The sequence below is a fragment of the Bos grunniens genome, chromosome 10 (genome assembly GCF_055505025.1).
Source record: "Bos grunniens cultivar Pamir isolate PY7600 chromosome 10, Bosgru_T2T1.0, whole genome shotgun sequence".
In the NCBI taxonomy this organism is placed as follows: Eukaryota; Metazoa; Chordata; class Mammalia; order Artiodactyla; family Bovidae; genus Bos; species Bos grunniens.
Window position 1 is genome coordinate 63,305,950 of NC_141174.1, and position 23,584 is coordinate 63,329,533.

At 35.0% G+C, this 23,584-nt stretch overlaps 1 protein-coding gene across 2 annotated transcripts in view; it reads left to right on the plus strand.

The window, feature by feature from the left end:
• The window catches only part of MDGA2 (MAM domain containing glycosylphosphatidylinositol anchor 2), a 919,864-nt gene that overhangs the window by 670,989 nt on the left and 225,291 nt on the right, over positions 1-23,584 (plus strand). For both annotated transcript variants that reach the window (XR_015133654.1, XM_086318927.1), the window contains exon 8: positions 12,732-13,025. Coding sequence is in view for 1 of the 2 variants with exons in the window: in XM_086318927.1 (XP_086175053.1) it covers positions 12,732-13,025 (294 nt within the window). In the remaining variant the exon portion in view is untranslated. The remainder of the gene's footprint in view (positions 1-12,731; positions 13,026-23,584) is intronic.

Here is a 23,584-nt window from a genome sequence, read left to right on the forward strand (position 1 = left end):
AGGCTATGATTTTTCCTGTGGTCATGTATGGATGTGAGAGTTGGACTGTGAAGAAAGCTGAGTGCCAAAGAATTGATGCTTTTGAACTGTGGTGTTGGAGAAGACTCTTGAGAGTCCCTTGGACTGCAAGGAGATCCAACCAGTCCATTGTGAAGGAGATCAGCCCTGGGATTTCTTTGGAAGGAATGATGCTAAAGCTGAAACTCCAGTACTTTGGCCACCTCATGCGAAGAGTTGACTCATTGGAAAAGACCCTGATTCTGGAAGGGATTGGGGGCAGGAGGAGAAGGGGACGACAGAGGATGAGATGGCTGGATGGCATCACTGACTCAATGGACGTGAGTCTGAGTGAACCCCGGGAGTTGGTGATGGACAGGGAGGCCTGGCATGCTGCGGTTCATGGGGTCACAAAGAGTCGGACACGACTGAGCAATTGAACTGAACTGAACATCATTTCCCTAGTCTAAAATAAATATAAAATAAGCAACAAGTAAAAAATGTAAAGTGAGAAATGCACATTAAAATGATATGTAACATAACTGCATTTATTTAAGAAAATGTATTCCAAAATCAAATGGCAAAGTCCAACAATGCAAAACCATGATTCCTTTTGCACCAACCTAAATAATTAAAATCTTAGCACTTCATTTCTTGTTTTGACTATTATAATGTCTCCTTTCTTATTACGGAAAAAAAGCAAGTGCTTCTTTTGTGGTCCGTATCTTCCAACATTCTCAGTCTAGTTCAGATTCTTAACTTGCTAAAAGGTTAACATAATTTGAGTTACCGGCAAGCAGAATGATCTCAGTCTCATTTTTATTGTTGTTGGTGTTCCAAAGAAAACAAATGTTTCACTTGCAATACTTTACATATTCAGTCAGTGACCATCATTCACTTCTGTATTTCAGATATGAGAAACATACAGTAAGCCAGGAAAGAGAAGTTAAACCCAGAAACAAAAAAGATGTGCTTTCACATCTTTTCCCCAGAATATCAGCAAAACATTGTCTTCTTGACATAGATTTCTATTAATGATTCTATAAAATGTTTTAGTATAATTTCAAGTTAGAAAACCAGATTATGCGAATATCATAACAATTCAAGATACTTGTAAACTAAATCTAAGCAAATGCTACATAAGCATCCCCAGCTTAAGGCCCATTTACTTATCTGTTTCTGAGGCAGCAAAAATAGAACCTGTGTTTATTTGCAACTGGCCCTGTATCTTGTTTAGCAGAGAAAATATGAATGCTACTCAGGGAATGATTTTCTGTGTTGCTATTTCATCTTATACTCTGTGTTCCACTGAAGCCCTTGGAGACAATTCTTGTGCCATAGCAGCACCTGCTGGGAGAGGGGAGTTGGAACAGCCATAGCTGCTGCCTGCCAAACCCGTTATCCTGATTGAGTGATACTGCATGTCCTCCATCTTCTAATACTAAACCTTCCACAGTTGCTACTCTTCAGAATCTTGCCTCCTCCCACAGATTTCAAATCACTAGCAATACCCTTATAATAAGATTTTCTTTAACTCTTTAAAAAAAAATAAGCATTTTGCAAGCTTGTGTGTGTTTTATGTGGGTGTATGCATGCCCATTTGCCTTTAGAATTTCCAAAAGCACATATCATGGTATTTTAATCTCATGTTTGTTTTTAATGCATGCTTTCATCCTGCTCTGTAGCTAGATTTATAAATCATTGTCAATCTTGCTTTATTAGCATCTTCTGCTTTATTATGGGTGAGTTAGTAAAAAAAAAAATGTGAGTGTCAGTGCAAAAAGGACAGTTTTTATTCACAACATATGATAAGAGAAGTATTTATACTTATTCATATCATGGACAGAAACAGTAAGCTTGCCATATGGTATGATGGCATGTTTAAAAATATGTCTATTTCATATGTGATTTACAAAAAAAGGCTGTAAGTAATACAAATCTTAAAATACAGGTCTAAACTGACATTCTGTTGTAAAGCCAACTAGCCTTTTCTTTATTGATTATGGAGGAAAGCCACAAAATAGGCAAATTACTCACTGCTGCTGCTAAGTCTCTTCAGTCCTGTCCGACTCCATGAGACCCCATAGACGGCAGCCCTCCAGGCTCCCCTGTCCCTGGGATTCTCCAGGCGAGAACACTGGAGTGGGTTGCCAATTCCTTTTCCAATGCATGAAAGTGAAAAGTGAAAGTGAAGTCACTCAGTCGTGTCCGACTCTTCGCAACCCCATGGACTGCAGCCTACCAGGCTCCTCCATCCATGGGATTTTCCAGGCAAGAGTACTGGAATGGGGTGCCATTGCCTTCTCCGAATTACTCACTACTACCAAATATTTCTAATCTTTTACTTCCTTGCATCTTTACTGTGCCCAAATTAAAATCTAGTGTAAGACCTAACTTTATGAAAACCTATTATGTTTGTGTTTTTTCAGTGAAAAATAGAAAGAGTTCATGTGTAAAAAAAATGATCTTGAAATTCATATGCTTTATAACTAAGCTCAAATAATCAAGAGGTGATTATTCATCAATAATTTTCTTACTGTGGTTGCTTAGTAACCTTGATTGGTGCTCCATCAATCAATCAAAAATGTATTAAGCACCTCTAAAATACTTTAACACATCACACGGTATGGGAGCAATTTCTGAGGAAAGAGATAAAATCTGATACTGACCTTAGAATGTTTTAGCTAAGGGAGTAGGTATTTTGTCATAATACATTGATAGAGTAAGTCAGACACACTGTTATTCAGAGATGTGGAGCGTGATACAAAGATACAGAAATTAGGAAAGACTTAAGAGAATAGGAAATTTCAATTGGGTCTTAGAAGAACTGGGAATCATTGGATGGGAATTATTTTGGAAAAATCATTCCTACAGGGAAAGATGGAAGGCAATGAGTAGGAAATGAGCCAAGTGTTAAGCCAACCAAAGTGAAAGTGTTAGCCACTCAGTGGTGTCTGACACTTTGAAATCCCATGGACTGTAGCCTGGCACCAGTCTCCTTAGTCCATGGAATTCTCCAGGCAAGAATACTGGAGTGGGTAGCCATTCCCTTCTCCAGGGGTAGCCATTCCCTGCTCCAGGGGATCTTCCCAACCCAGGGATCAATCCTGGGTCTCCTGCATTGCAGGCAAATTTTTTACCATCTGAGCCACCAGAGAAGCCCAAAAGCAGACCAAAAGTAACCTAAGTTGAATAGAGAGCTTTTCACAGAAGCACTATAAATTAATAATGGTGGCAGGTAAGATGGAAAACAAACAATGGGATTTAGTCTAGTTCTAGAAAATGGGGAGCTGCTGACGCTACTTGAATTATAGAATAATATTTTAAAGGAAGATTAGCTCAGAAATAGTAAGATCTTTTTAGAAGGAGAGAGAAAAAATCATCGATTAGATTTTAGTGATTTATTTATAAAGGGGAAGATAATTCAGAAGAAAGTGCAGCAATGCAATATATTATTATACCATATTAACCTATGGCTCTGGGATATTCTTCATATTTTTAAAAAACTACAGAAGTACTCTGTGTGCTGCATATCATATAAATCACCATATTATCTCCATGTTTTTACAAACATGGAAGGAAGTATCTATTGCAACCTTTATTTCTGTCATGAGAAATGAGCTTTTAGAGTGTTGCTGTCTTTCATCAAATATTGTTACCCATCATGGTTTCTGAAAGAAAGCATATATGAGAAGCCCATTATTAAGTGAGGAGTCTTTAGCATGTTGGATTTCTTTGTCACCTTGAATATCTTTCAAACACATCTTACCAGATATTTTAATCGACACAAATTATTAAGAAAATGATTCAAGCTTATTTGTTTAAAAAGTATTTTGGATATTTGGATTAGAATTATTTTTATATTGAAGGGAGTTATCAGATTTGCCTTATATCATATGAATGTTTTCCAATGGCCACTTATAAATTCCATATATTAAGGCTGTTTTTCCAAATCTTAGTGGTGTGTTCATCAAAATGTGTTCATAGCTGTATGAGGTGCATGATAATTAAAATATTTCAACCATTAGTATGTAAAGGTCTTAAAATATAGTTTATAGTTATGATATTATTCTCTCTTAGATTGAAGATACTTAATTGAATGGAAGAAAATTGAGTGGAGTTAGAACCAGATGCTGACAATTTCACTTAACCACAGGCTTATCTTACTTACTGCATGTGTGTGTCAGTCATTCAGTTGTGTCTGACTCTTTGTGACCCCATGAACTGTAAGCCTGCCAGGCTCTTCTGTCCATGGAATTCTCAAGGCAAGAATACTGGAGTAGGTTGCCATTTCCTTCTCCATACTTAACCCATAGTCCATTATTAAAAGGCATTACTGATATGCCATTGATAACTGTTGCAATTGCAAGCTATTTAGTTCTTTGCGTGTGTGCTCAGTCCCTTCAGCCATGTCCGACTTTCGTGATCCTATGGACCCTTCAGTTTCCTCTGTTCATGGGATCCTCCAGGCAAGAATACTTGAGTGGGTTTCCATGTCCTTCTACAGGGGATCTTCCTGACCCAGGGATTGAACCTGGTTATCCTGCATGTCCTGCATTACAGGTAGATTCTTTACCCACTGAGATACTTGGGAGGCCCATTCAGTTCTTTCAGTTCAGTTCAGTCGCTCAGTCATGTCTGACTCTTGGTGACCCCATGAACCGCAGCACACCAGGCCTCCCTGTTCATCACCAACTTCTGGAGTCTACCCAAAACCCATGTCCATTGAGTCGGTGATGCCATCCAGCCATCTCATCCTCTGTCATCCCCTTCTTCTCTCATCTTCAATCTTTCCCAGCATCAGGGTCTTGCCCGATGAGTCAGCTCTTCTCATTAGGTGGTCAAAGTATTGGAGATTCAGCTTCAACATCAGTCCTTCCAATGAACACCCAGGCCTGATTTCCTTTAGAACGGACTGGTTGGATCTCCTTGCAGTCGAAGGGACTCTCTAGAGTCTTCTCCAGCACCACAGTTCAAAAGCATCAATTCTTTGGCACTCAGCTTTCTTTATATTCCAACTCTCACATCCATACATGACTACTGGAAAAACCATAGCCTTGACTAGACATACCTTTGTTGACAAAGTAATGTCTCTACTTTTTAATATGCTGTCTAGGTTGGTCATAACATTCTTTCCAAGGAGTAAGTGTCTTTTAATTTCATGGCTGTAATCACCATATGCAGTGATTTTGGAGCCCCCAAAAATAAAGTCAGCCACATTTTCCACTGTTTCCCCATCTATTCAGTTCTGTACCTCCATGTCAAATCATTTTGTGATTTTTCAAAACCTCTAAATCCAACTATATTCATGTGTAAGTCTCATGCTTTCAAGAAAGTGAAAGTGAAGTTGTTCAGTCGTGTCTGACTCCTTCCGACACCATGGACTGTAGCCTACCAGGCTCCTCTGTCCATGGGATTCTCCAGGCAAGGGTACTGGAGTGGGTTGCCATTTTCTCCTCCACATGCTTACAAAGCTAATGTGTAATGTGTTGCAGGGGGAACAAAAAAAAACACTGCTGACTTAGACACTGACAAAGCACTCAAGTGTGAGAGAATATCTTTCCTTTAAAACTATGAGGTCTGAATTAAGGATTTTTCTAACCTTTGAGTTTCAATCAGTGGATCACTAAGCTTGAAACTCACATAAAGTCTACAGGAAAGTTTTACTTCACTTGTTTTTGAAGGTTAAAAAAAATACAATAAATTTGGTTCATTTGGATTAGTTAAATCTACAAATTAACTATTTACTTGAGTCTTAACTTTTTTACATGTGTTTACATAGACCTAGTCAGCATGAGCATGCTTGAATTTTGATTTCTGAGGTTCATTTTTATAAACAATATATTATTTTGGTCTTATTTATTTATGTTTTAAATATGAATTATACATTCCACTCTAAAACATACATATGTGTTATAAATTACTTCTCCCTAAAATTCAAATATAATTAATTAGTGCCATACTTATATTAGGATTCTTGAAAATATGAATCTGGATGTCCTTCTGGATACAATTCCACTTATTAGTTTATTACAGTTTTTATATTAAAGAAATGCACCTTATTTAATTATTTACTATTAAAATACACTATACAGATTTATATATTTTAAAGCAATAAGCCCACAATAAGCGTATTCTGGTTTTTTTGTTTCTAACAGCATGATATTTTCTCATATAATTGAGATGAACTAACTTTCCCCTGTATTCTTTTGGGTGAGGAAAATAAGTCCACCATTTTCTGAGTAAAAGCTAAAATTGAATTTCCTCACCTTCCTTCCTAATGAAGAAATGAAAGCATTGTTATTTTCTACACTTGCTTTAGTTTACAGCCTGTGATACAATGGAAAAGTTGACAGAAAACCAGTTTGCTCAAATTACTTGCCTATTTTTTTTATGTTTGGAATGAGAAGTTTTGGTGCCATATCATGTTTTTGAAGTCTCTTTGATTATAGCATCTCCTACAATAGCATTTTAGATAAGAAAGATCAAAGCAAGGGCAGCGTATTATAGGCTATAATATCAAAGACTGTATGTATCTTTGTGTTTTTAATAGGGGAGACGTTTTTCTAGCAAATATAATATGAATAAACCAAGCTGTAGACATTTCTTACATTTCTACTTAATTTGATGTTTTTGTTATGAGACAATATTTTAATTAAAAAAACTTAGTTGATTAGAGAAAAAGCATGAAAACCATTATGACCAAATTAAATAATATATCCTGTTGGCACTTTTGTTGTTTGTTTGTTTTTAATTTATGATTTATCTATCCAAATCTTAAATGAAAGGTGAAAGAAAAGGAAAACTGCAAGAGCCCTTTTTTGACTCTCTTAACTCTCTTTGAGATCCCGTGGACTGTAGCCTGCCAGATTCCTCAGTCCATGGAATTCTCTAGGTAAGAATACAGGAGTTGGAAGCCATTCCTACTCCAGGGAATCTTCCCAAACCAGGGATCAAACCAGTGTCTCCTGAATTGCAGTCAGATTCTTTACCTTTTGAGCCATCAGGAAGATCCCCTTAACTCTCACATACCTCCCCAGATCTCAATAACTACTACATTTGAAATCTATATTAACAATATATTTTAGAGGAAATTCTGCTAATTGAAATAATTGTAGAATTATTACATTTGGTCATTATTGCTTTTTAAAAACTATTCATGATTTTTATCTATCATGTTTATTTCTGTTATGGGCTTCCCTGGTGGGTCAGCTGGTAAAGAATCCACCTGCGATGCAGGAGACCTGGGTCTGATCCCTGGATTGGGAAGATCCCCTGGAGAAGGGAAAGTATTCTGGAAAAGGGAGAATACTCCAGTATTCTGGCCTGGAAAATTTCATAGACTGTATAGTCCATAGGGTCACAAAGAGTGGGATACGACTGAGCGGCTTTCACTTTTCTTTCTGTTATAGTTTTGGCATTTTATCTTTTCTCCTTCTTAACTGCTTTTGCTCTTTCTCTCCTTCTTCCTTCCTCAGTTATTTCATAACTTCCTGGTTTGTGCCAATCAGAAAAGTAGGGCATCAGGCTTTAGAGATAGAGCATGGCACTCTGTGCCTTCACAGACCTGCATGGTCGGGGATATAGACATGGGAGAAAATACAGAGTGAAGCCATGAGTACAGGTGAAATGGGTATACACACAATATGTGGTCAAGAAGAGCGAACAACCAGCTCAACTGAGGGGTAGGCAAAGTTACCACCTAAGTGGTAACTCTGAACTGAATCTCAACACATGGGATAAGCAGGAGTGCTAGAAGACAGGGCCAGACTTGCTGAACACAGGCGAGAACTGTGAGAGCACTGAGGTTCACTGTCAGTGGGACTGTAAGTAAATGAGTGTTGTAGGAGTGAGTGATTCTAGAAGAGTGTTTCTAAGACTGTGTTGTCAGACCAGTGTATCTGGACTGACACTCTTGTTGTTATTGGAAAGTGGAGTTTTCATCAAATGAGCTTTGGAAGATAGGCTGCATTAACATTTTAAGTTTCTCTGAGTTCTTGAATCCTACAATATGCTAATATGCATAGTAAAAGTAAGTAAAGTAAGTAAAGTCAAGTCACTCAGTCATGTCCGACTCTTTGCGACCCCATGGACTGTAGCCTACCAGGCTCCTCTGTCCATGGAATTTTCCAGGCAATAGTACTGGAGTGGATTGCCATTTCCTTCTCCAGGGGATCTTCCCCACTCAGGGATCGAACCTGGGTCTCCCACATTGTAGACAGATGCTTAACCGTCTGAGCCATCAAGGAATCATATAGCACATATTATAGAAGAGTGAAAGATGAAGAAAAATATACCAAAACTAAAATTTACCAATAATTCCATATTCAGAGAGAGCTACTGTTAGTGTTTCAGCATAGTTCCTTCTAGGCTTTCTTTTCCTCTACATTTTCCCCCATGTAAGTCTTATTTTCCTCTCTAACTCAGTGATCAACTGCCTCACTGTCTTAATTTGTACATTTGGTATAAACATTTTTACTGACTTCCTATTAACTCAGAGACTGCAAAAGAGAGTGGGGGATTCTGCAAATATAAAGGTGAATCATGTATAGTCTCCCCTCTAAGAAGCTCTTTGCTGACATTCATTGGCATGTGTCTTTTCTATATAAAAATATGATATGGTTCAGTAACATCTTTTACTCACTTATTAATAGTGGTTATAGCTGGCCATACTATTCACAAGAATGCTTTTCTTGCTTAACAATATAAATATCTTTATCAATAAGTGTGGGTTAATTATATCATCACTTAAAAATGCTGCATCATAATTTATTATGTGACTATATCATGATTTTTTGTAATAAAATCTGTCAGTCTGATTTCAGTTTATCTTTTTTAATTAAAGCAGTATTAGGATGAGCACTCTCATTGAGGATTGAAATTTTCATAGTGACAGAAATATAATTGCATTTCTGATGATAAATCTTATGACAGGGAAGCAGGAGGACAGGAAGAATTAGACTGGTGACAGAAAGACCACTTAGGACATTGTCACAAGAAGAAATAATGATGACTTTACTAAGAAATCTTCCTATAGCCATGAAAAGAAATGGGGAGATATAAGAGAGATATTTGATAGACAAACCAAAGCAGCTGATTGGAAGTGATGAGTTAGAATAAATGCTGAAACAAAGAAAAGTCTATGGTTTTTAATTAGCAGATCAAGTGTCCTCATAATTAGCTATCAACTAAGTCAAGAAATAAATAGTGCTTAAGGTTAAGGTTTAAGGACTTGCAAGAATTTTGGAAAATCATAGTAGGCTGCAATTACAGACTGAAAGAATCTTGAGGTAAAGTTATAATTCTTATTATAACCCTACAAAACAGAGAGATATTCATGAGAACAAATAAAATCTCCTAACAGAAACAAATATAATAATAATGATAATTTAGAGCATTCTAGAAAATGGAAAATATAATGTGGAAAGAGGGAAGCCTATAAAAACTTAACATTTTAGGACCTTCTTAGCCAAGAAGGTTGCAAAGAAAGGGTTAACTCTGAAATAAAAATTTCAAAAACATCATGGAAAGGGTGAAAAATAAGCTGTATTTTAACTGGACTTTGGTATTTATTTTAAAACGAGCAAATATATTAAAAATAAATTTGTAACTTACCTAGATTAAAACTGAGGTTTACATTTCTATAATTTTTATTACAAAAGGAGAAAAGTTTATCTAACAAATGATTACATTTACAAGGGAGGTTTTTTTTTGTTTTTTTTTTTTTAACTATTTAGCATGATAAACTTAAAAAGAATATAGCTAGCCAAGGATCTCTTTTTGTTAGACTGGCCTAATGTAATAAGATCTTTGAATATTCATCTTCTTAAATCAGAAAATGGATACTTTTATTAGCCCTCTCCTATCTTTAATGTTTTGCTGTTTGTTCCTATAATCAGAACATTAATACCCTTGGAGTTGGTTAAATATAAATTCTTATTTTCAAAAATGAAGAAATTCATACTCAGAGTGTTTAAGCTTGGCCAAAGTCGTGTGACTTGTTTTTGTAAGAGGTGAAATTTTTCGATTTTAAATAACACTCCGTTAAATAATCTTTTAATGTATAATTTATTTTCATTTATTTTGTACAAATGTAAAATAATTTGGATATTTATTTTGCCATATATGGGAATTATTCTAGTATTGTTATATATAGATATTTAAGGCAGATATATAAGATACAACATAGAAAGATAAGGTAATTTGCAACATATGTGTTACATACTCCATCACATTTCTACCTAGACTCTTTTATTGTCCCTGAGATTCCAACCAAGAGACAGGCAAGGAAAACTGTTCCAGTTTGTCCATAGGAATAAAGTAATTATAAGCAAAAGGAGAGGAGTCCAGTGCTAACTCGTTATTCCTTTGAAACACCATAGTTTGCTTGCTAAAGCCTGCTTCAGGGTTCATATCTCTACATCAGCCACCTGCTATCAATTTGCCTCACTTTTAATTCTGCTCAAATCAAAGTATTTATCTTCTCTTATTCTCAGTTTTCTCATTTGTTAAATTTTAATATTAAACATTTGATTCAAGGATGGTCATGAGAATTCATGAAAATGTAAAATTCCTAACTATGCCAGGTACACAATAGGAGCATAATTAATGTTAAATGTTGAGGTTATTGCTGTTATTCTGTATCCTTTCTCATGGAGGGTGAATAAATATTTCAGCTTTTCTTTGATCCTGTTGTTACAAGGTGATGCTTGTTTAGTATTGTATCATTCTCTGGTGATTCACTACAAAAAGAACAAATTATTTAGCTACATTATTTAGTTGTTTATATTTACAAGAGTAAACGATTTAATCATATAGGTTTTTTTTTAATGCAGCCATATTTAAACATGTTTTTGTTTATGCCATTTCCTAGAATGTATATATATTTCAAGAAGATAGTGGTAAACGTTTCATGTTTTCTAATTTCTAAGATGCTGTGCATGGTTAAATAGTTTTTTAAACTAGAAGTAAATGAAGGAATTAAATGGAAAAGTAGACATGAAGATATTTAAACAGCAAGATAATTCATTCTGATATCACTTTGTAAATTTTGTTTTCTATGTATAAAAGAAAAACAGTTCAACATTAGTAGAAAAATATATTAAAGGTTAAATATGTTTGTTTTTGTTCCTGGGCACTGGAGCACAGTAATGCTAGAAGGGCAAATAAAATTTTTGCCTTTTTATTTATATGCAGTATTACCTCCAAAGGGGAAAATGCATGACATTTTCACAGGGATAGAATTATGTGTATGTTTCTGGTTATTCTTATTCTGCCATTCTAATTTAGCCCATGCTTTTCTTACAGATCCTCTATTGTATAAATACTTTTGAATTCATATACATTTGTATGAGAAGTAAAAGTCTTCCAGTGGAACAGAAGATACCTTAAAAAAAAAAACAAAAAAACTCATTGAATAATACTTCCCTTTTATTAGTTCATGTTTTCAAGTGTGGTAAAGTTAACTTACTGTAAAATCAATCTAGTACTTCCTGATGGTCTAGTGGCTAAGAATCTGCACTCCCAGTACAGGGGACCTGGGTTGGATCCCTGGGCGGAACTAAGATCCCACATACTGCAACTATAAGCCTGGACACCACAACCAGTGAGCCACGCGCCACAGCTCAAGAAGCCACCGCGACACAAAAAAAGACCCAGCGCAGCCAAAATAAATAATAATACACAATTTTTTAAAATCAACCTAAAAGTGAAAGTGAAGTCGCTCAGTTGTGTCTGACTCTTTGCAACCCCGTGGGCTGTAGGCTACCAGACTCCTCTGTCCATGGGATTTTCCAGGCGATAGTACTGGAGTGGATTGCCATTTCTTTCTCCAGGTGATCTACCCAACCCAGGGATTGAACCGGGGTCTCCCGCATTGTAGACAGACGCTTTACCATCTGAGCCATCTCATGAATATCTTCGGTAACATCAGAAATTAGCTTTACTTGAGAAAAGTACATTCTTAAATTATTGAAATATATTTTTCAAAACTCACTTGAAATACATTTTATAGAAATAGTGGCAATGTTGTAACAACCTATTTACAATGATCTCAAAATGTGTTCAAGGCAAATCATATGAAATTCAAATGTCAAAAAATATTAACAATCAAAAATATTAATACGTTCAGTTGTCAGAGTGTGGCATTGTAATACATTGTTCCATTTCATTTTCTCAGGGGGAAGAACAAATCCTAAATCTTAGCAGTTTGGTCAGTTTCAAAATCAGTTTTCAGAACTTTGGATTTTATATCAAAGGTTCTTCTTTTTCCCCTTCCTATTGCATTTATTGTACCTACTAAGTCTATAATATCTCTTATCCCCTTCTTATAGCATCTTTGGGTAAGAGATAATGGCCTACAGAAGACTGAAAAACTTAATTTTACCTTAGCAAGTAGGATCACTCTTCTGTGAAATGCAGATGTTAAAGACCCAGTTAATGGTTGATAATGACAAATTATGGAGTAGATTGTTCTTGTGTTGATCATTCGCATTCCAGTTTAACGCTTATTTATCTTGCTAATGTTTGAAGTCCTCATTTGAGAACGTGAAAACGGTTTAGAATTACTTAAATGAGGGTATGTGCCACTTATTCCCAAGGTCTCTGTAATTTTTGTCATCTGAATTGTCACACTTCTTCAACCAGCAGAAATTGTTTCCTTATGATTTTCTGTGTTTGAATATGCTTTACCAGTATATACTAACCTTGAAAAATTTTCTTTTTCCCATTTCAAGTTCCACCCAATCTGACTGTTCCACAGGAAAAATCACCTTTGGTCACCAGAGAAGGAGACACAATAGAACTGCAGTGTCAAGTAACTGGAAAACCTAAACCCATCATCCTTTGGTCTAGAGCGGATAAAGAAGTCGCAATGCCTGATGGGAATATGCAAATGGAGAGTTATGATGGAACTCTGAGAATTGTGAATGTATCTAGGGAAATGTCAGGAATGTACCGATGTCAGACCAGCCAGTATAATGGATTTAACGTGAAACCAAGAGAAGCCTTGGTGCAGCTCATCGTGCAGTGTAAGTACATTTTTCTCTATGTATTTCTATTGGGAGGACAAGGGAAGAAAATTAGATAATTTTTGGAGATGGATTAGGAACCAATATTTCTACATTATTGCTACCCAATTTAAACTATAATTTCCCTAAGTCTGCCTATTACTTGAGCTAATACACGCTAATGGAAAAGAATCGTATTAGTATGTGTGTGATGATTATGATGGTGTTATGTCATTGGTTAAGGCCAAAGAATCAACAAGCCTAATGGTTAAAAACTGGCTGTGTGCAATGAAGCAAAATGGAAATTGGAAGTAATTGCTAATTCAGATTATAATACTCCTTTGTTTTCACTGTTTATGTTTCTGCTTCAGCAATTGCCTGTCCTTTGCCCAAATTATTCACCTATCTGAGGGTGTCCTTTGCTTAAATTGTGGAGACCGAATCATTGCAATGCTGTTTGCTATCTGAAATTGTAAGAGTAGATTACATAATTGTAGTAACATTGAGATAATTCAGGCAGATATTATGTGCTGATTTTTTGCTTTACTTTCCTAACAGATAATTATTTAACTCTGAGAGCTGAATATGATGGATTTTTAACTATTTTCATTGAAAGGGCTAACAAAAAATGCAGACATAGTGTGCTTTGTATTTGCTTTTAGTGTAAAAATGCCTAGACTCATGAAATTAAGAAGTTTAACAATGCCACTGGTGTTGGGTTATTAGAGAATGATGCCTGGTATTTTGGATAGCAGGTGGTATGGGTTATACTGAAGAGAAGAAGCAAGCTAAGTACAATCTGTTCAAACTTCAGGAATGTTGCTGTAAATTTTAGTTGAGGTATTATTTGTTATTTACATGGTGGCAAAATCTTTAAGAAAAAGAATGAAGTGGAAGCAACTATACACTTCAATAAGCAACGATGTTCTTTTCTTTTGTGGTTCTTTCCTAATGCAGAAAATGGAAAATAGAAATCAGTCCAAAATGTCTATTTTTGTATTAGTCTTAAAGATGTTGGCAGATTGAATTATCTTACTTTAAATTTGGAAAGATAATTGAAATATGGAAGGATTATGTTTGCAACAGATAACACGCATGTTTATGTGTGCGGAGTGTGAGTGTGAGTAATGGGAGGAGCAAGGTTCTGGCTGCTGTTTAACCCTTTCTTGTCCCTATACTTTAGAAACTCAGCTTTCAAAGTGCTGTTTGTCCTATAGATAAGCAAACTTATACTTGTCAAGTATCTTACTAGTTTTATCTGTAAAGAATGCAGCTCTTAAATGGTAAGTTCCATTCCACAGTTGAATGTTACCTTTTTTTTTTCTCACTGGCCTTTATACTCATGAGAATAAGCTCATAGGGTAGGAGGTTCATGTGAAAACAAATTTCAGAAAGAAAAACAAAATTTTAAAGAAACCTCTCCTCAATTCTCCAATAAATAAGAGACACCCTCAGGTAATCAGGACATGGATACAGTTTGAAGTACTTTATTCTTTTTGGTAATCACAGGAATATGTTTTTCCTCTAGAGCTATGCAGGAAGTTTCAGTGTTCCTAAAGCTATTGGGCAATTTGTTTTCACTCTGCTCACACCTCTCTGTGGAAGCTGTGACACAAATAAAAGCTGTGGAACCCATTGGCTCTAGGGAATTTTGAATTAAAGTTTCAAGAGCCAGGATCTTTAATCTCCATAGAATATACTAACCTCTAGGATTCGTTTGGTGACCTAACTTCCCCTGTTTTTGCTTCCTAATAGATTTCAGATATAATAAGTTCAGCACCAGATCTTAAAATTCAATCCTGTTAATATCAGATGAATTGGCACAGTTGTTTCTAGTGTCACAAGGATGTAATTGACTAAAAGACATCAGTAGACATAGGCAAAGCCAAATTCATTTAATGCACAGGAAAAGATCTGCATCCCAAGGTGACTCTGCAGAGCAGAAGGTATAATCTAACAACACTTCCTCTCAGAGGCAAGTTCCCCAGCCTACAAGGAAACACGGCTGGGTGCCAGCAGCTTGGCCAGTTGCTGGTGAGAATGCCCTAATGTCTTTCAAAAAGCTCTCTTTCATGTATTCCCAACTCTTTTGAAGAATCTGGTTATGTGTCTGAGCATCTGCCAGGTACAAATAACTGGTAACAACTCCAGAAGCCTTAAGTACTTAAGGCTTATTCCTGTAAAACTAGCCATGCAGAAATCTTGATAATATTTTTAAATGATAAACAATTTAACTTTTATGATGATTTCTTAAAAGAATGAAAATAATATGGTATTTGTGCTTAATTTGGATAGCTGTGCCACATATGCAAATAATTCATATAGAATATAAAATAAGTCATTTCATATACTTTATATATCATATATCCATTTGATATATAAAGCTATGGTTTATGCATTTTGTATTCTCAGCATAATATATTTTATATTATAGCTAGTCAGCAAATGCATTGAGTAAATATAACAAATGGAATGTATATATATATGGAATATATTTGTATATATATATATATCTTGCTTCTTGTATAATTTGTTCTTTATTATTTAGGGTTCAGGAATATCTGAGGACTAGCCACATAACAGTTTGACAGCTGAAAATGTTCAAGTGTATGAAGGGAGGAGATGTCAAATACTCTAACTTGTACCTAACACATTTTTCAGTATGTGAGTGCTACACTTTAGTTTATTAAGATCTCCTTTCCTAAAATATATTACACTGACAAATTCTGGGACAGTCCATTTTGCACACACACAATATGTATATATATACACACAAAATATATATATATAAAAACATATTTATATATAATTGTATCATTTTTGAAACATGAAAGAATGAAAAATAGATGGTCATAATAGATTAAAAAACACACAAAAATGTGTCTCTAAAGCATATTTCCCCTTGTTAAGTTTTAGTTGTGTCCAATTAAACAATAACCAATCAAAAGAAGTAGTTGTATTAGTAATTGATGAGCAGAGGTAGTAAGGCCTAAGTATAAATAATATAATTGTTTTCATATTGCATAAAAAATGAAACAGTCCACTTAGCTTAATGTTCTAAATCTTCAAGTGAGATTTGTTCTTAGCCAATGTGTTAAAATTATACAGTAGTCATTTTATTAAAACTTTTTAAATTATTTACTATCCCCAGTTAATTTGCTTCTTCTTAAAATGTGTGGATAGTGATTTAGCAAGTGACAGAAGCCTAGAGGTATTTTACACCCTTCTATGTCCTATTAAGAGTAGCTTAATCACCATAATGAAATGGTTTAAATTATTAAATTTTTGTGCACAGTGCTCATTCCTGAAAGCTGAGGCTTATTTTATAATATTTTTAATTTCTACAATAGCAAGTTAGGACAAATGATATAGACTGGAATGAGAAGTTTCAAATATAAGGCCTTGAAAAATAGTGGATAAAATTCATCTAAATTTTTAAAAATGCTAGATGAAATTGCAGCAAATATTGTACAGTTTTTAATAACAGACCTTTAAATATTCAGCCACTATTTAATTTCATTCACATTTTTTGAAAATATGTAATAATTCTTTTAACTTGCTTATATTTATTTGAAGCAGTATTAGAATAGATCATTGAAAATAAAAATGTTGCATAGGTTAATCGGTTCATTATTTAAAAGTTATAATATGCATGAGCCTATTGAACAAAAGTAGAACACTTTCCTAAACATAGTAGCTGTAGTTAAAGTGATTTTTACATTTATCCAGTAAAATAATGATCATTTAAATAGTAATTAAGTGAAAATGTCATTGGAAGAATATATTCAAATATTTATATTAAATGAAGAAGTCCAGTTATGCCTATGGTCCTCTAAAAGAAATTATTGCTCTTTGAAGTGAATATATATATATGTATATATATATAGTATACTGTGATTTTGATTTCATAAACTATAGAATTTTATTTTTAATAAAAGCCAAACTTTAAATGGTTTAATCTCAAACACTGGTAAAATCTTTCAGTGAAGTAAGAAATCTTTTAGTGAAGAAATATATTTCAATATATTTTGAGATATATTTTCTGGAAAATCAGCTGAAGAACATATATACTACATTGGATGTCAGTTTTAACCAAAGCTTTATTATCTGTAGGCACCTACAATTAAAGATATTTCTTTTATAAGATATAAAGTACACACGAAAACTCCAAAACTGACAAGTGTTAAAATGCATTAAGTAACTATCCTTCAGTTCAGTTCAGTTCAGTCGCTCAGTCGGTCCGACTCTTTGCGACTGAACTGAACTCGACTGAAAGATAGTTACTTAATACATTTTAACACTTGTCAGTTTTGGAGTTTTCGTGTGTACTTTCAGCTATCTTCAAATGAGATTCCATGCTCCCTTTACTTACAATTTCTATTTTCCAAATGAAGGAAAACTATGAAAGGAAACAATCAGAGCTATTGAAAGACCCTTGTTCCTCAACTATTTCCAAAGCAAGACCAGAAATTGTATGAAGAGAAGTGAACCATAGATTAAAGCCATTATCGCTTACTCTTTTACTCAAGAAGCTTATTGAAGAGTGCATGTTTATTTCTTTCAATCAAATGAATATTCAACCAAAGCAGAATATCATGGACCTTAAAAGGAAAATTAAAGACAGATTGGAATATCATGTAACAGATATGGTGACTATTGTTAGATGAATTACTGAGTAATTTTCTACAGTGTTGAGATATACAGAATAACTGAATTGAACAAATATAACTTCTTTTTGGGTTATTTTAAAACTATTGTGACTAAATTGATCTAAAGATAATATGAGAGACAAGGTATTGATTAAAGAGGAAACAGGAGGCAGTTTGCCATATTCACACACGGAGATGTTCAAGGCTATACAAGGGAATTTATAAGTAAATGGACAATAATTTTACTTAAAAGAACAAAATAAGCCTTCTAACATAACCTGGAATGCTCTACTTGTTCAGATGTATTCTTATTTTTCATATTAATTCATCCCATCCCATCTCTTCTCAGCCTCATAGACATGGTAATTCAATGATGCCTCTATCATAGACTTCTATACCCCCATTCTCCTCTTCCCACCAGTTCTTCAACTCTTTAACCATTTAAGTCCTGCCTCAGTCCTCCCCCTTTAGTAAGCCCATTAGTTACTGAGAAGGGCCCTCCTTGTTAGAACTTCAAAGTAAAACTGCATTTGGAACATGCATATTAGATGGCAACAACAATAACATTAGAAGATATACTTCTTTCAAAATCATTGGCTATTATTTCACTGTTGTTGCTGTTCAGTCACTAAGTTGTGTCTGACTCTTTGCGAACTGCAGCATGGACTGCACGGACTGACATGGACTGCAGCACGCCATGCTCCTTTGCCCTTCACTATGTCTCGGAGTTTACTCAGATTCACGTCCATTGAGTCAGTGATGCTATCTAGCCGTTTCACTGTTGACTTCATCAAAACCCTCTGTACTATTGCATAGAGAATGAGTTTGAACAACACAAAAAGCCCTTCTTATGGATTTATTTCTTTCAACAGTATGACTTGATTCTGAAAGACTTAGTTTACTCTCATAAAATAAATTTATACTCAAAAGTTGAAGACAAACCCTCAAGGTTATTCAAAAGAGTATATTAGATACAGAAATGGTAAGTTCAAGTTTATTTTCTCTACATTTTAGGTAATGACAGCAAAAGAGTGTACAACCACTGCCCCTGTATGAATGATAAGTTTAAAGAGAGTATTCATTTAAAGAATTTTCTTTGACCCACACTATCATAGCTTTTATCCCTTACAATGCCTGGTACAGTCCATAGACTGTAGAGTCAGACATGACTAAGCACACACACACCCACACTCATGTTATTAAAAGGTAAACTGAGGCATGTTGAAAATTTTAAGCAAGCTCTTAAACTCATATTAGAGCAGAAATTGATTCTGATCCACCAGCACCAAACTGGAAGCGATTAGGAGTGCTCCATAGACAGGAGCTTGTGGCAACACGTATAGAAAATGTAAAAACAAATAAGCAAGATATTGACTGGCTACAGTTTAAAGCCTCCCTGATAGCTGAGTTGGTTAAGAATCCACCCAAAATGCAGGAGACCCCCATTCAATTCCTCGGTTGGGAAGATCTGAGAAGGGAAAGGCTACCCACTCCATTATTCTGGCTAGAGAATTCCACGGACTGTATAGTCCATGGGGGTTGCAAAGAGTTAGACACAACTGAGTCACTTTTACTTTCAAAGTTTCAAGCCTGGTTGTCTGTTTGTGATTGGTCATCTTTAGATTTCAGTTTTGTAACCTTGATCCTTTCATAGGCTTTGATTTTGGTTTGCTTACACCTCAGTCTAATGGCCTCCTTGTTTAATGAATTTAACATTATATGTATATGGCCCATGGCCAATATCTTAATATCTTGAGCTTCAGTTTTCTATTTCCAAGAAAAGAAAAATGTTTTCCATTTTCAATTAACATTTATTTGGAATAACTTTGCAAAGCTCCTAGAATATTGCTCACCAGGCAGCACAAAATAGAAATGATGATTATCATTTTAATGTACCAGTTCTGAAATGTTTTAATGTAAACTATCCATTTTCTTAGTGCAAATTATTCCTCTTCTACCTTACTGTTTCCTGTTTCCTTCTCTAAAGACCCTTTGATCCATTCCTACTATAACTTAAGGTCTTTGTGGGCCAAAGCAGCTGTTACATTTCTAGCATGAGAGCAGCTGTAAAATTGATAGATTCTTGATTAACTGATCCATTTCTAGGATCTCTGTACTTGACATAAGGTTAAAGTTAAAACTTTAGTAATAAGAAATGTAAAATTTTATCTTCTCAAGTGAATATAGATTGGGGAGAATATTTACATTTACCAAGATAATAATATTTTAAGCATTCACTGTTCATATTTTAACATGAATGATTATTAAATGGAACTCAGTATTTATTACACATGGTTCCTTTATTTGAATTAAGTGGCCATATTTGTTCTTCTGATGTTTGCAGAAGTTATTAAAAGCATTAATCAATGAAACCTTGAGGCAGTGTTAATATCTCGAGAACATTAATATTTGTGCTATTTTCTCCCATCTTAGCTTCCGCATCCCCAAGTAGTTAAGATCTTGTCTTTAAAAAGAAGAAACTATAGCCTTATATGATAGTATACAATTTAAACTGTATAAAATAAACTCTAATTTTTTTCCCATGTCAATATGTCATATAAGTATACTTCACCTCATTTCCCAGAATTTTAATGAGAAATTATAATGGAGCTGCCTTGAAAAAAAAAAAAAAAGATTTGTTTAAAGATTTTATTTTTATGTTCCTCCTAAATATTTGAAAATTGAATGTCCCAAGTGGACATGATATTTTGCAGAGTCTTTATGATGAATTTACTTTAGCTGAACTAAGATCATGGCATCTGATCCCATCACTTCAGGGCAAATAGATGGAGAAACAGTGGAAACAGTGGCAGACTTTATTTTTGGTGAGGCTCCAAAATCACTGCAGATGGTAACTGCAGCCATGAAATTAAAAGACACTTGCTCCTTGGAAGAAAAGCTATGACCAACCTTGACAGCATATTAAAAAGCAGAGACATTACTTTGTCAACAAAGGTTCATCTAGTCAAAGCTATGGTTTTTCCAGTAGTCATGTATGGATGTGAGTTGGACTATAAAGAAAGCTGAGTGCCAAAGAATTGATGCTTTTGAACTGTGGTGCTGGAGAAGATTCTTGAGAGTCCCTTGGACTGCAAAGAGATCCAACCAGTCCATCCTGAAGGTGATCAGTCCTGAATGTTCATTGGAAGGACTGATGCTGAAGCTGAAACTCCAATTCTTTGGCCACCTGATGTGAAGAGCTGACTCATTTGAAAAGACCCTAATGCTGGGAAAGATAGAAGGTGGGAGGAGAAGGGGACGACAGAGGATGAGATGGTTGGATGGCATCACCAACTCAATGGACATGAGTTTGAGTAAACTCCAGGTGTTGGTGATGTTCAGGGAAGCCTGGCATGCTACAGTCCATGGTGTCACAAAGAGTTGGACAAGACTGAGCAACTGAACTGAACTGAACTGCTCCTGCCATCCTGGGTTATCTTCTTGCTTCCTGGTTCTCACTCTTTCAGAGATGGCAATAGGGTATTTAATCTAAGGAAATTGTCAAAGACAATGGAAATTCTCATTCTAAAGTGAAAAGTGAAAGTGAAAGTTGCTCAGTCATGTCCCACTCTTTGAGTCCCCATGGACTGTACCCTTCCAGGCTTCTCTGTCCATGGAATTCTCTAGGCCAGAATACTGGAGTGGGTAGCCCTTCCCTTCTCGAGAGGATCTTCCCAACCCAGGTCTCCCGCATTTGCAGATGGATTCTTTAACCTCCCAATTCTAAAGAGCTTCTCAGTGCAGAACACTGACAAGATGTCTTCACTGAACTGTGGAGCACAGATCACTTGGAAAGATGATCAGTTCCTCAAGTATATGGATCTTGTAAAGAAAATAAGCACATATTTTTTTTTTCCTCGTGCCGTCTCTGCTTCCATCTTAATGTAGAATACAGCCATAGTTTAATATTTAGGAGAAAAAAAAAACTTTCATTAAAAGTTTTATTTTCAGCATCTATGCAAAGAAGTGAGATAGGAACCAGCCAGTTTTAACAGTATAATTAAAAGTATTGACAACTTAACTCAGACAAGTATTTGTTGACTGCTGTTGTCAGTTAAGTACTTCTGCCCACCCCTGTTATGCAGATACGAATTCAAATAGATGATTGTAGAATTTCCATAATACTGAAAAGATGGTTTTCTCTCTTGAAAGCCTTCATATATGTGATTAAATGTTGTTTGAATGAAGGTTTACATTGCCTCTCTCCCTGGGGTATTTTCCTATCCTTCTCCCTTCCTCACTTTATAAAAATACATCCTCTAAGAGAAGTAAACATAAACATGTTTGTAAATATATGTGTGTAACTACAAAAATCCTGTGCCTTTTTAAGTTTATTTTTAGTTAAAAAAGGGTTTAAGTTTATTTTTAGTTAAAAAAGGGTTTATTCCCTCATCCAAAAATAAATGTATTCCTCCCAAATATAAAATTGAGGCATTTTCTAGTATGCTTTTCTCCCATGAAAATAAAAAGATAATAATAATAAATAAATCACACACAGAGTTTTACAATAATATATTCCATGAACATGCTTGTGACTTGATCAGTTTATTTTATAAATATACCTGCTATGAAACATTTCGTGCAGAGGAAAATATAAAGTATGCAAAAGACATGAGTTTCTGGTTAGGAAAAACAGCATAAGCACCTTAGAAGTTAGGTAACAATATAAGAAATTGGATGATAGAAAGGCACTTCAGTCAGTGCATGGAACCAATCAGGAAATGAGAAATCAAAGGCTGATATTGTCACAGGAAGACATGATTTCCTATGACTTCAGCAAGAGAGATGCATTTACCAATATTTAATCCACTTACTAACATTGCTCATACAGAATTTTAGCTTATGTGCTAGCAATTTTTTCTTTAGGTATTATCAATTGTTTCAGTCAATATCATATTTTAATATTTAACACCAGCCAAAGAGTTTTGCATATATTATATTAATGGGGGTTATATTATATTATGTGAATAACTTTTAACCTAGTAGTGAACTGTTCTATTGTATAACCTACCAGAGGGTCTTCTTAGTTTCAACTACATTCAAACTCAACTCATGGGGTTACTATAGACACATATGGACTTAAATACTCTTTTGCCGATATAAGACAGGAACCACAGCTTGCCAGCATGTCCATCTGTCCCACTTCTGGGGACACTTGAAAATTGTCAACACATTTTGATTGTCATAATTAGAAGAGGGATGCTCCTGGCATCTAATGAATAGATCTTGTTAATTTTAGGATGCTTGGAGGCTTCCCTGGCCTCTAATCTTTTGGAACAGTAGCACACCCCTCCCTCATATCATGACAATAAAATGTATATCTAGACCTTGCCAGATGTCTTCTGTACCATCAGGTATGCTTAATGATACCAGGTATAATCAAAATTATACACATCAGATATGCTTGCGATGGGCAAAATTGTACCCAAAGGGGTATAAATTATACCCATTGAGAACCTCTGCCTAGATGATAGCTTGTGTATAAGGAGACAAGATCTCTGTAATTTGGAAATGGGGACTCTGGCAGAATTCTCTGCTGCACAGGAACCAATGTCTCTTGTAACAAATCTATAGGTACAACTTCCAAAGTCCCCGAAGTCGGAAGAGTCACCAACTACCCTGAGCTCTAATTTATGTCTAATCTTATCAGACATTAATGTTCCTCTCAATCCAGAAACAACTTAATACAGAAATGTTGCTTAAAAACATAGTTGGCATTCTTCCCTTGTCATGGAGATCAGAGCTAGAACTTTAAAAGAAGGTCAGAGTCTCATGCAGTAGGGATTTTTTTTTTTTTCAAATACGTCTGTTAAACTTTCTTTTGCTTTAGTGTTTTTCTTCATTTGATCATAATAATTACTGTTGTATAAATTATGAAAGTATGTTTCCAATATACCTTACTTTTTGTCTCTCAACTTGCTATTTGTCTCA